Source organism: Hydra vulgaris, chromosome 05 (assembly GCF_038396675.1).
Source record: "Hydra vulgaris chromosome 05, alternate assembly HydraT2T_AEP".
Classification (NCBI taxonomy): domain Eukaryota; kingdom Metazoa; phylum Cnidaria; class Hydrozoa; order Anthoathecata; family Hydridae; genus Hydra; species Hydra vulgaris.
The window spans coordinates 7,301,451-7,315,000 of NC_088924.1; the positions used below are offsets into that span (position 1 = coordinate 7,301,451).

General features: G+C 31.3%; 1 protein-coding gene across 2 annotated transcripts in view; it reads right to left on the minus strand.

Moving 5' to 3' along the window:
* The window catches only part of LOC136080503 (protein OSCP1-like), a 50,817-nt gene that overhangs the window by 11,487 nt on the left and 25,780 nt on the right, over positions 1-13,550 (minus strand). For both annotated transcript variants that reach the window (XM_065797243.1, XM_065797242.1), the window contains exons 8-10: positions 8,785-8,857; positions 8,602-8,683; positions 8,223-8,271 (exon numbers count right to left, since the gene is read on the minus strand). In XM_065797243.1, coding sequence (XP_065653315.1) covers positions 8,223-8,271; positions 8,602-8,683; positions 8,785-8,857 — 204 coding nt within the window. The remainder of the gene's footprint in view (positions 1-8,222; positions 8,272-8,601; positions 8,684-8,784; positions 8,858-13,550) is intronic.

The window sequence follows — 13,550 nt, forward strand, 5'->3', positions numbered from 1 at the left end:
ATATAATAAATAAAAAAGTAAATATATCTTTATAACCATTTCATGCTTTGCAAAGTTTAAAATATTTAAAACAATTCTTCTTAAGTAAGATAAACAAAACAAATAATTAAATCGTTGCATTATGATGAAAATATTATAATGTACTTTGCTTTTAGCAGTGCGTTTAAAATGTTTAAAAAAATTCCGTTAGTTTAAAAGTGCTGAAACAGCAGTCTAAAGTAATCAGTATTCAAACTGCAGACTAAGTATACGTTTAAGAATTTTGTATTTTACTTAAGTCCATCGGTTTATTATACCATAATATATTTTATAAATTAATATTTAAAGAGCATATTACATTCTAAGTAAATTATGATTTTATTTACGAAGAGGAAGCGGAACTGCTTCACAATACCACTAATGATGTTTAGTAAGTGGGCTTTTTAATATATTTGTATGTTTGTGTTCAGTATGGACCGCTGGCGCGGTGCTGGTTCACCTGTAAGTCACTTTATATAAATGTATGTTTATGTTTTGTTCAACTCTCTGGCAGGGTGTTCATCTACTCATAATTCACTATGTATATATGCATGTTTATGTTCAGCCGCTTGTAAGTTCCTGGATGTTTATTTGATTATTAATTTTATTAACTTTATTGATTATTATTTTTTAAATTTTATTGAAACCACAGTTGTTGTTAAAAGTCTTTTTTTTATAAAATCAATCGTGAACAATAAGTTGTATAAACTTAACTATAAGGTGAATAAACTTATATATAACTTTTTTTTAATTAAAAAGAAGTTTATAAAAGACATAAAGTGACATAGAAACACCAAAGTTCATTTTTTTTTCTTTCACATTTTTCTACAGCATGACATCCTTGAATATTATTGAATTCAATATTTTCCTTTAAATATTCTCACAGTGAACGATGCTATAAAATAAAAAGTAGGGATTGAACTCGGAACTTCTTGCTTATGAGGCGAGCACTCTACCACAACACCACTACCGCATTAACTCAAAGAAATCAGTTTATGTACAGAATCAATCAAATCTTTTATATATTTAACTTTTAATAATCATTCTCTTAGATATGATAATTTAAACAAATTTATTTATCCTGAGATTTTATTTTTTATTCTGGTTCACTCCCAACAAGGCTGCAAGCAACCACTATTAAGTTGGGAGTTACTAAAAAAAAAAGAACGGAGTTATAGAGCAAGGAAACGATTGACAGAAGAGTTAAAAAGTTGAAGATTGTATAAGTCAGGAAAAAATGAAGATGGGAGAGAGTTTCAAAGAGTTGAGGTGCAGGGAAAAAAACTAGACAAATAAAAGTTTTTAAAGCATGTAGGGACAGATACAGTAAAAGAAAGAGACTTGCTAAATGATGACTCAAGTGAGAATGAGTTTAAGTTGATGGAACTAGAGATGATAGCATCTTTGAGCAGCAAACATGATAGCATTTGCAGAAAAGCGAAGTCGCAACTTTACGATGATGGGAAAGAGGCTCAAGTTTAGCAGATAGAAGGGGTCTAACTACAATTACAATGGCTTTCTTGACCTTATCTAGAAGAGAAAGAGCATCATTAGAAGGGCCATATCCAGCCCAAATATGACAACAGTATTCCATACAGAGATGAATAAGAGATTTAAAGAGGTAAAAAATGGAATCAGAAGAGAGAAAATGGCGAGCATGATAAAATGAAGCGACCTTAGCAGATGCTAATTTAGCAATTAATCGTATATATGGTTTCCATGAAAGGTCAGTAGTAAATGATAATCCAAGAAGATGTAAAGAAGAGACTCAGTAAGAGGGTTGTTATTCATTAACATATAAATGTTGACAGTACTGCAATAGTTGTTTGCACTAAATAACTGAGTTTTGTTGGGGTTAAAATTTACAAACCACTGCGAGCCCCAATCTGTTACAGAAGTGAGATCAGATTAAAGATCAGCTGCCAATTCTAAGCAATCGAAAAGAGAAGACTTTTTGTTAAGACAGAAGTATAAAGTTGAGTCATCAGTAAAAAAAGCTACTTTAGATGTAAGGTTGTCAAGAAGATCATTAATGTAGATAAGAAAAAAATAGGACCAAAGATAGAACCTTGAGGTACCCCAGAAGTTACTGGAAATAAAGAAGAGTGTTGGCCTTAAAGGATGACTTTAATAAAGCAGTAAGAAAGAAACAATTCGATAATCTCAAAAACTTTCCCAGATACACCATATAAAATAAGCTTTTAGAGAAGACCAGCATGCCATATGAGATATTTATAATGGGAGCATAAGGTACTTATAACACTGCTTTTGATTGCAGTGTGCTTATTGACAGTCCTTTTCCCAGAGAAGTTTAAACAGTATAGGCCTTGTTACGAGATTTTGCTGCATAATGAAAACGCGTAACACATTTCAAAGTAACTCAACTCAGCAAATATATTTTGTATTGTTAGAATTTATATTGCGTCACTGGCGTATTTTCAAGTACTGCATTGTAATTAAAGTTATTTTATTAACGCGTTAAAAATCATACAGACAGTTTTTTTTTTCTCACTATAACAAAAGTTACAAATAAAATCTTAGTTCTTATTTGAAAAATCATTTTTATCATTTTTTTTAAATATGATATAAATTTTATTTTGAAAAAAATATTTTATTCATAAAACGTAACATAATATTTGTTTATTTTCTTATAATTTTACAGTTGGTTTTGGTTATTTTATTAACTGTTAATAAATTTTTCCTTATTTATTTTGTGAACTTTTTTTAATAGTGTTTTTAAAAATAAAGAGTTTTATCAGTTACCAATAACATATTCGTGATCATAGTTTATTTTCATAAATCAAACGAACGTCATTAAAACTTTACGTTATTGAATTGACAATAAACTTAAAATAAAATATCTTATTAATAAAATATTTACATCAAAATAAATTGCACATTTTTTAAACTATTATGACAAAAAATAATTTACATATTTAAAAGGAATTTATATATTTAATTTCTTAAGATAAAACTCAAAACACTTTATTTTCTTTAACTAATTTTTAACAACAAAAAAATTATTAAACAAACTGTTTTTTTAACAAAAAATTTATTAGTTTACAATTGCGGTTAAATGCTTTTACTTACGACCTTATTTCTTCGAAATAAATGTCACATAAACGATATCAAAAGATAAATTAAATATTCTAAAAGATAAGAGTTTTTGCGTAACGCAAGATATAACATAGGAAAATCGCCTTTTCGCAAGCAAAATTGGAGCTGTGTAACGCTTCTTAACAAGGCCTGCAGTATTATACTTGCTTTTCTAATCAAGAACCATCATTTAGATCCTTTTAAAAGTCATTGCATTCTGAGCCTAATGAAACATTAATAACATCACTTTATTAGTTATACCTAAATCTCCTTTTTTACCAGAGAATTCATTATACATTTTCAGATTGTAGATCTTTCAACAACTTATTAAGAACTGATATCAGAAGTGCTTAGTCAAACTTCGAACCAATAATACTTTAAAACACTGCAGATTACAGTTATAAAATTAACACTTTACTAAATTTTAATAACTTTGTTCAATAAGGCCTCAGCGGTTTGTAAATGAGCGCAAGAGCAGAGTAAAGCTCTCCTAAAACATATATGGCGAGCCATGCAAGCTGCTCCTTTTAACAGCTTTCTACAAGAGCTTTTGTTTTTTGCATGAGCTATCTGTTTATTCATTAAAAAAACTGCTTGTTAAATACAAAATTTGGTTTTATACTTGTTACAAACATATGTTAGTAATGTTAATGTTACAAGAATATATACATAACAAGCATCATTAATTGCTCTATGAAAAAATTTTTTAGACAAGAGTTGTCTTTGGGTTTTTACACTTGCTATCAATTTATTTATTAATGACATTACTTAATTGATAAAATTTTTGACAAAGAGCTATAAAAGTTCTTACTACTTATAAAAAATGTTTTATATTTTCTTATTGTAATTGAATGCATGCATTTTAAGAATAATTACAACAATTAAAAATTCACAATAAAAGTGAATAATATATTAAAGTAATTAATATATAAAATGCATAACTCATTATATAATTTAAAAACTATTATTCATTTTTTTTTTTTTATCAGATAAATTATTTTATACTTTATCAATATAATTTAGAGAGTAACAACTTTATATTTATCAGTTAGTCCAATCACAAATATTTGCATCTATCAGTTAGTCCAATCACAAATATTGTCATCATCACCAAGTTCTCTAAACCTATCATTCACTAATATTCGTGGTCTTCGAAGTAACTTTTCTTCTGTTGAGTCTTATCTCTTGCAAAGTTCACCAGACCTACTTGCTCTTTGTGAGACTAATTTGAGTTCGGCTGTCTCATCTTGTGATCTTAGTGTTGATGGTTATCTTCCTCTGATTCGTAAAGACTCCAATAGTCACATGCTTGGCCTGGGCATTTACATTCGTAAGAATTCACCTGTTTGTCGTGAAACTAGGTTTGAATCCACAGACTATTCTTTCATGTGCTTTCGTTTAGCACCACTTCACTCTATTGCCTTTCTCTTTGTTCTATATCGCTCTCCTTCATCTCAAGACTGCACTCTTTTTGATGTTATTTCTGATCATATTGACCAAGCCCTCTCTCTTTATCCATCAGCTAATATAGTTGTTGTCGGTGACTTTAATGCTCACCACTCTGAATGGCTTGGCTCTAGTGTCAGTGACTCTGCAGGCATTAAAGCCCACAACTTTTGCCTTTCTCAATCCCTAACTCAAATAGTCAACTTTCCAACTCGCTTTCCTGACAACCCGAATCATTTACCTTCTCTACTCGACTTATGTCTTGTTTCTGATCCTAGTCAGTGCTCAGTTTCTCCGCATTCACCCTTAGGTTCTTCTGATCACAGTTTGATCTCTCTAAAACTAATATCTCATTCTTCTTCATCACCTGAATCCCCCTATTACCGAACCTCTTTCAACTACAGTAAAGCTGACTGGGATTCTTTCCGTGACTTTCTTCGTGATGGCCCTTGGGTAGAAATCTTTCAACTTCCTGTCGACAAATGTGCTTCTTACATAACTTTGTGGATTCAGGCTGGCATGGAATCTTTTATTCCCTCTCGACGATTCCAGGTCAAGCCTCACTCTCCTCCATGGTTTTCCTCACACTGTGCTGCTGCGATTGCCAATCGAAACCATTACTTCCATATCTATCAGCAAAACAATTCTCCAGAAAACAGACGTCTGTTTATTACTGCTAGAAACAACTGTAAAAAGGTTTTGTCTAACGCCAAAACCTGCTATTCTCAGGTCATGAAATCTCGTATCTCATCTCAAAAATTAGGCTCTCGTGACTTCTGGAGAATCTTTAATAATATCAATAATAAGGGCAAATCTATAATTCCACCTCTCTTGTATGGTTCAGACTTTGTCACCTCACCTAAAGACAAAGCCGAACTGTTTGCTAAAAACTTTTCATCAATATCATCTCTTGATTCCACTAATTGCGTTCTACCTGATATTGCCAACAAACAGGTTGATCCATTGCTTGACATTCATATCACTCCAGCATCTGTATCTAAAGTGATTTCCTACTTAGACTCTTCTACAGCTTGTGGCCCAGACAACATACCTGTTATTGTCTTGCAGAAGTGTTCTCCGGAGCTGTCGTCTATACTCTCAAAACTATTCAACAAGTGCTTATCAGAGTCTTGTTTTCCAGCCTGCTGGAAAGCCGCATCTGTTATCCCTATCTTCAAAAATTCTGGAGAGCGATCCGATTCATCTAACTACCGTCCCATAAGTCTTCTTCCTATCATAAGCAAGGTTTTTGAATCTTTAATTAACAAACACTTAATTTCTCATCTTGAATCTAATAACTTACTTTCTGACCATCAATATGGATTTCGATCTTCTCGTTCTACAGCTGATTTGCTAACAGTAATAACTGACAGGTTTTATCGTGCATTAGATGAAGGTGGAGAGGTTAAGGCCATCGCTCTTGACATTTCAAAAGCGTTTGATAAAGTTTGGCATGCTGGTCTTCTCCATAAGCTTTCTTCTTATGGTGTATCCGGCAACATCTTCAAGATCATTGAATCCTTCCTTTTCAATCGTAGCATAAAAGTTGTCCTCGATGGACAACACTCTTCTTCTTATTCTGTAACTTCAGGGGTTCCTCAAGGTTCTATCCTTGGCCCTATACTCTTTTTAATTTACATTAACGATCTTCCAGATATTCTCACATCTAAGGTGGCATTGTTTGCTGATGATACTACCATTTATTCTTGTCGTGATAAGAAACCAACACCCTCTGATTGCTTGGAGGGGGCATTTGAGCTTGAAAAGGATCTCACTTCCGCTACAGCATGGGGCTCACAGTGGCTGGTGAACTTTAATTCAGATAAAACTCAATTTTTTTCAGCCAATCGTTATCGCAATAATTTAGATCTTCCTATATTTATGAACGGTGATGTACTCGATGAGTCACCTACTCTTCATCTTCTAGGATTAACTCTTACTTCCAATCTTTCTTGGAAACCATATATCAAATCGGTTGCAAAATTAGCATCTGCTAAGGTTGCATCTCTTTATCGAGCTCGCCACTTTCTTACTCTGGATTCTATTCTCTATCTCTATAAATCTCAAATCCGGCCTTGTATGGAATACTGTTGCCATATCTGGGGCGGATCTTCTAATGATGCCCTTGCTCTTTTAGACAAGGTGCAAAAACGCATTGTAAACATAGTTGGACCTGCTCTTGCAGCCAACCTTCAACCGTTATCACATCGTCGTAATGTTGCTTCTCTTTCTCTTTTCTACAAATACTATAATGGACACTGCTCTAAAGAGCTAGCGTCTCTTGTGCCATCTACTAAAATTCATTCTCGTGTTACTCGTCATTCAATTAAGTGTCATCCTTTTTCTGTGACTGTTCCTAAGTGCTCCAAAAACGCTTATTCGTCTAGTTTTTTTCCTCGAACATCAGCTCTTTGGAATTCGCTTCCTTCATCTTGCTTTCCTGATTCATATAATTTGCAATCTTTTAAGTCGTCCGTCAATCGTTATCTTGCTCTACAATCTTCATCTTTTCTCTTACAGTAACTTCCAACTTTAATTAGTGGCTGCTTGCAGCCTTGTTGGAAGCGAAGATGTTTAAAAAAAAAAAAAAAAAAAAAAAAAAAAAAAAAACATCAGTTCTTTGGAATTCGCTTCCTTCATCTTGCTTTCCTGATTCATATAATTTGCAATCTTTTAAGCTGTCTATCAATCGTTATCTTGCTCTACAATCTTCATCTTTTTTCTTCCAGTAACTTCCAACTCTAATAGTGGTTGCTTGCAGCCTTGTTGGAAGCGAAGATATTTAAAAAAAAAAAAAAAAAAAAAAAAAAAATATTTGCATCTAAATTGGCGCTATTTTTTTACTTTTTTTTGCAACAATTGTGCCTTTTAAAAACAGTTGCAACTTATTATGCAACTTTTTTTTTTTTTAATAAAAATGACTTTGTGTTTTTTATTTTAGTTACAATGATAATTATACTTTTGTGAGAAAAACCTAATTTTGCGAGAAACCTAATTTTTTGCGAGAACTCAAAAAACTGTAGAGCAAAAGTTCTCCTGCCGAGACCTGGTTCAATGCTATTAAAACTCAAATATTCAAACTTTTGTTTTATAAAATAAAATAAAAATCTTTCATTTATCCATTTTGGGAGTGTCAACTATGTGACAGTGGTAGAGCACTGGCTTCATAAATGAGAAGTTTCAAGTTTGATCCCCACTACGCCCCTGGTAGTACTGCAGTCAAATTGTTTCTCTGCATATCTATGCGCAGCGGCATTGTTCTTCAAGGTTCATGCTTTGGAGTTATAGAGTTGAGAGAGGGTTGTATCTACAAATAAAGTAGCTTCCTAGACTGTAGTGGCCTTCTCAGTCTTAAGAAGGTAAATTAACATAAAAAACATATAACATAGAAATTTTCAGATTTCCATTGCAAACTAAACAGTAACTAGGGGGCAACATCAGTAGTATTGAAAATTTTATTGCAAAACATTAAAATTTCTTCAAAACAAGATAAAGTTAGTGGATGAAAACTTCAGTATGTTTAGATTTTATTGAAACCTTTCAGAATTATAAAAATATGAGACATGCCTACTAATTAATACCTATTAATATAACTCCTAGTGATATATTTACATGAACATTGTAACACTTAATTATGTAATTTATTAAACAAAAAATCATACAACTCATCTTCATCTGTTTCGAAAAGATTTAAACGGAATTGAGGCTGATCTAATTAAACAAAAACAAAATATTTGTAATTAAAACTTTTATTTTGAATACTTAAAACAAAAACTTTTCTTTCTTAAATATAAAAAAAAACACTTCAAATATAAAAAAATATAAAAAAAATATAAAATAAGGAAAAATAAATATAAATAAATATAAAATAAACATAAATAAATGCAAAACAAATATAAATAAATATAAAATAAGAAAAAATAAATATAAAATAAATATAAAATTAATATAAATAAATATAAAATTAATATAAATAAATATAAAATAAATATAAATACTATGTTTATTTTAAAAAAAGGAAAAATTATTTTTAAAAATAACCTTGCTTGTTTTTTCCGCTGATAAGGTATTCTAATAGCTTTAACTCTTCTTTTGCTAATTTGTTAGGATTAGAAAGACTTTCCTAAAAGTTAACCATCATCATCATTTAACAACAACAATTAATATACTCACATACTCAGTGAGAACAGGTCTTTTTTAGTCACAAGTAATTAATATACTCACAGACTCGGTTAGAACAGATCTTTTTTTAGTCACAACTTTTTCAATACTTGTTTCAACACTTTGAGATAAATACCTACATTTAAAAAGTTTATATATATGAGTTAGATTTTTTAAAAACCTTTTTAAAAACCTTAAAAAAAGTTTACATATCTGAGATAAAAACCTATATTTAAAAAAGTTTATATAACGGGTGATGCGGAAGTTATCGGACAAATTTTAATTTCATTATTTGAGCATAATAATTAGTTTTTGTGGTTTTATGCGTAGGCATAAACGTTCTATAAAATATAAACTTTGTTATTTGAAACACAATTATTTAAAATGAGGTCAAATGCAACTGAATGAGAATCTTTTCGAAAGCGACTAAAAATGTTTTTTGTAAATAAACCTAATATAAAAAAAAAAAAAAATTGTAAATCATTTTGAAAAGGAAGGATTTGCTCGAAGTACAATATATGATAACTTAAAAAGACTTGAAACTGTTCAATTGTTTTCTGATAGAAAGCACCCTGGTCGTTCGACATCCTGGACTAGAGAAAAGAAAGCCGAATTAATGAGACTTGTCAACAATCGAAAAGGGGTCAGTCAGAGAAAAATAGGTATTAAATTCGGTGTAATCAATCGACAATTGGTTGTCAGTTTTAAAAAATGAATATTAAATATAGAAAACGTGAAAAGACTCCAAAATACACTATTGAACAACAAATAAAGGCAAAGAAAAGAAGCAGGAAACTAGTTAACCAACTCTATAACACAAAATCGCTTCTAGTCATCGATGACGAAAAATACTTTTGATTTGCAGAAGACAACATGCCTGGAAATTCTGGATACTACACAAACAACAAAAAGACATGCCCAGAAAGTGTTCGTTTTTTAGGAAAAAAGAAATTTCCAAAAAAATTGTTAATGTGGATAGCCATATCTGATCGTGGTATGTTCGAGCCATTGTTTCACACTTCCAAGGCTGTAGCGATCAATTCATCAATCTATATTAATGAATGTTTAGAAAAACAACTTCTTCCTTTTATTCACACGTATCATGGAGACTTTAACTATTTATTTTGGCCAGATTTAGCAAGTTCTCATTATTCTAAAGATTCTCTAAATTGGATGGACCAATATCTCTATTACGTTGATAAAGAATCCAATCCTCCAAATGTGCCTCAAGCACGACCAATAGAAAATTTTTGAGGACATTTGGCACAGAAGGTTTACGAGGGAGATTGGCAAGCTTCAACAGAGCAAGTTTTGATTGATCGCATTAAACTAAAACTACAAGAAATTGATTTAAACTTTTTACAGTCGCATATGAAAGGCGTCAGAGCAAAATTGAGATCAATTGCAGATGGTGGTGTTTTTTCATATAAAAAATAATATATTTTTATTAAAAGATAAATGCTTTATATAAAAAAAATATAATAGTTTGTTTTTTTGTTTATAAATAAGTTATTGACGTTTTTATTTTGTCCGATAACTTCCGCATCACCCGTTATATGGAACCCAAGAGGTCTAAGTGACATTTGTGAAAGGAATAAATAGATGTATGAATGAGTTGTGAAAAGAATAATTTATGTGTTGGTGAAGAGATCCAAGTGATTACCTTTAATTTCCATCTAGCGTGGTGCACCTAAACCACCTGTGTAATAATAATAGTGTAATAGCTAAAATAGTAAAATACTTAGTAACAGCTAAAATACCTAATAGCTGAAACTTGAAAAACTATAGTGAACAGTAAAGTCTACACCATCAACTACTTTTCATTCATAAAACCATAACTAATTATTGTATTATTATAGCAATAAAAAACCTGAGTATTCTTCTTATATGTCATCAAAATGATATATACATATGCAAAGATCTTAAACATTTTAATATTCTGTTTTTTTTTTGTTTTTTTTGAAGTACATGTTTTATGTATATTAACTATTATTGTTGTTAATAATTTTTACATAAGTTTAATAATCATATTAATATTATTATTTTTTCATCAAAGATATAGTTGCAGATGCATTGGAGTCTACATTATCTACTGACATAAAATTTACATTAACTTAAAAAGTCAATTTCAATTTAAGTTAAATTGGAATAGCCGCAGTGAAGTGTACATACATCAACTGAGGGCTTATGTTTGGTTAGGCACTATTCTAATCAAAAGAAAGGTTTTTTTAAATTTGCAACTTTAAGAAAAAAAATATTGCATCACACATGCTGATTCCTATTTCGCGGGCTGATACATATATACATACATTAGTAAGCAACCAAGGTTGAAATTTGACTGGGGCCAGGTTTGATAAAATATACCCAGGGCTGGGGCCAGGTTCTTGACCGGGGCTGCATAAACATTTATACATTCTATAGTATACTTTTTTATTCAAAACTCATGTTTTATTATGTATATACTTACATATATAAACATCATTATAATCATCATCATCATCATCATCATCATCATCATCATCATCATCATCATCATCATCATCATCATCATCATCATCATCATCATCACCATCATCATCATCATCATCATCATCATCATCATCATCATCATCAGGCTTCAGCCTCCTTTAATTATGCTATTTCTCTAATATAAACAATCTAGAGCATTTTCTTTCCTTAACTAAAACTCATTCATACAATATGTAAGGCATAGTAACTCCACACATATATCTAATCATCTTATCTTTTGGCAAATAAATAATAATGGCCTATAAATGCTAAAGTTTATATAAATAGGTAAGGATACTGTATGCAAGCATTTAAACAAATAGCAAACATATATGTTTATATCCATATTATGTATGCACAATGTGTATCTTGGAAGCTTTTATTTCATCTGGAATAAAAGTTTGGAAGCTTTTCTTCATGCTTCTCTTCAATTTTAAGTCAAGCCTCATTTCCATCATTTTCCTCAAAACACAATTATATGACCACTCAAAAAACAAATTATTTTTTGAGTAGTCATATAATTGTGTGCGATTGCACGTTTTCCTGTGAAACACTGTACACACATTTAATGTTTTTTAGGTTGAGTTGTATTTTACTTACATAAAAAAAAAGTAAAAAATATTTAGCACATTTAACATTTAAATGAAAATATTGTTTTAATAAATATGTCACAAAAACACAATAACAATAAATAAAAAAAGCAGCAAAATAATGCTTAATCATAACTACATTTTTGTGAACATCTTTAAGGTAAAAAAGTTTGTAATTAAGATTTAAAAAAATTTTTTTTTACAATTGTTTTTAAGGTGGTACACCCCATTAATTTTCAATTTTTTTTAGAAAAAATCAATTTTAAAATTAATAATAAACAGACGCCTGTTTTCTGGAGAATTGTTTTGCTAATAGAAATGGAAGTAAGGTTTCAATTGAAAATTGCAGCAGCACCATGTGAGGTTTGACCCGGAATCGTCAAGAGGGAATAAAAGATTCCATGCCAGCCTGAATCCACAAAGTTATGTAAGTAGCACATTTGTCAGTAGGAAGACGAAATATTTCTACCCAAGGGCCATCACAAAGAAAATTACGGAAAGAGTCCCAGTCAGCTTTAAGGTAGTTGCAAGAGGTACGATAATAGGGGGATTCTGATGATGAAGAAGAATGAGATAATAGTTTTAGAGAGACCAAACTGTGATCAGAAGCACCTAAGGGTGAATGTGGAGAAACTGAGCACTGACTAGGATCAGAAACAAGACATAAGTCGAGTAGAGAAGGTAAATGATTTGGGTTGTCTGGAAAGCGAGTTGGAAAGTTGACTACTTGAGTTAGGGATTGAGAAATGCAAAAATTATGGGCTTTACTGCCTGCAGAGTCACTGACACTAGAGCCAAGCCATTTTGGGTGATGAGCATTAAAGTCACCAACAACAACGATATTGGCTGATGGATAAAGAGAGAGGGCTTGGTCAACTTGATCAAAAATAACATTAAAAAGAGTGAAGTCTTGAGATAAAGGAGAGTGATATAGAACAAAGGGAAAGACGATAGAGTGAAGTGGTGCTAAACGAAAGCACATAAAAGAATAGTTTGTGAATTCAATCCCAACAAATGGGTGAATTCTAATGAATGTAAATGCCCAGGCCAAGCACTTGACTATTGGAGTATTTACGAATAAAAGGAAGATAACCATCAACACTAAGGTCAAAAGATGAGACAGCTGAATTCAAACTATTCTCATGAAGAGCAGGTAGGTCAGGTGAACTTTGCAAGAGATAAGACTTAACAGAGGAAAAGTTGCTTCCAAGACCACGAATATTAGTGAATGATAGGTTTAGAGAACTTGGTGATGACAATGGTTTTTTATGTTTTATAGTTTAAGGTACTTTATTTATCTTTAAATTTGTTAAAAAACTTGACTCAAAGCATAGATAGTACTCAGAACACTGTTTAATAGCCCAAGCAATTGCCTCATTACCATTAATAAACCCTAAGCTGTAACAAAGGGCTCCGAATGTGGCCTTTACAATGCACACCAAAAGTAAAAACAGGGACACCATCCATGCGCAACATGGCACTGTTTGTACTCTGTCATTTTACAGCTATTGATGGAATCAGCCTTTCTGAGAGCACAGAGTTCGGGAAACCAGACTACTAGCCAGCCTCAGAACCATAAAACTGAGTTTTAGAGCTGTACCCTTATTAGGAAATAATATAATGAGTTGCCTTGTCATAAAAACAGAGACACAAGCAAAACCCGTGCAATATGTCAAGAAGATCCAGCATTCAACATCCTAAACTGGAAACAATGCATTAAAAACATATCTG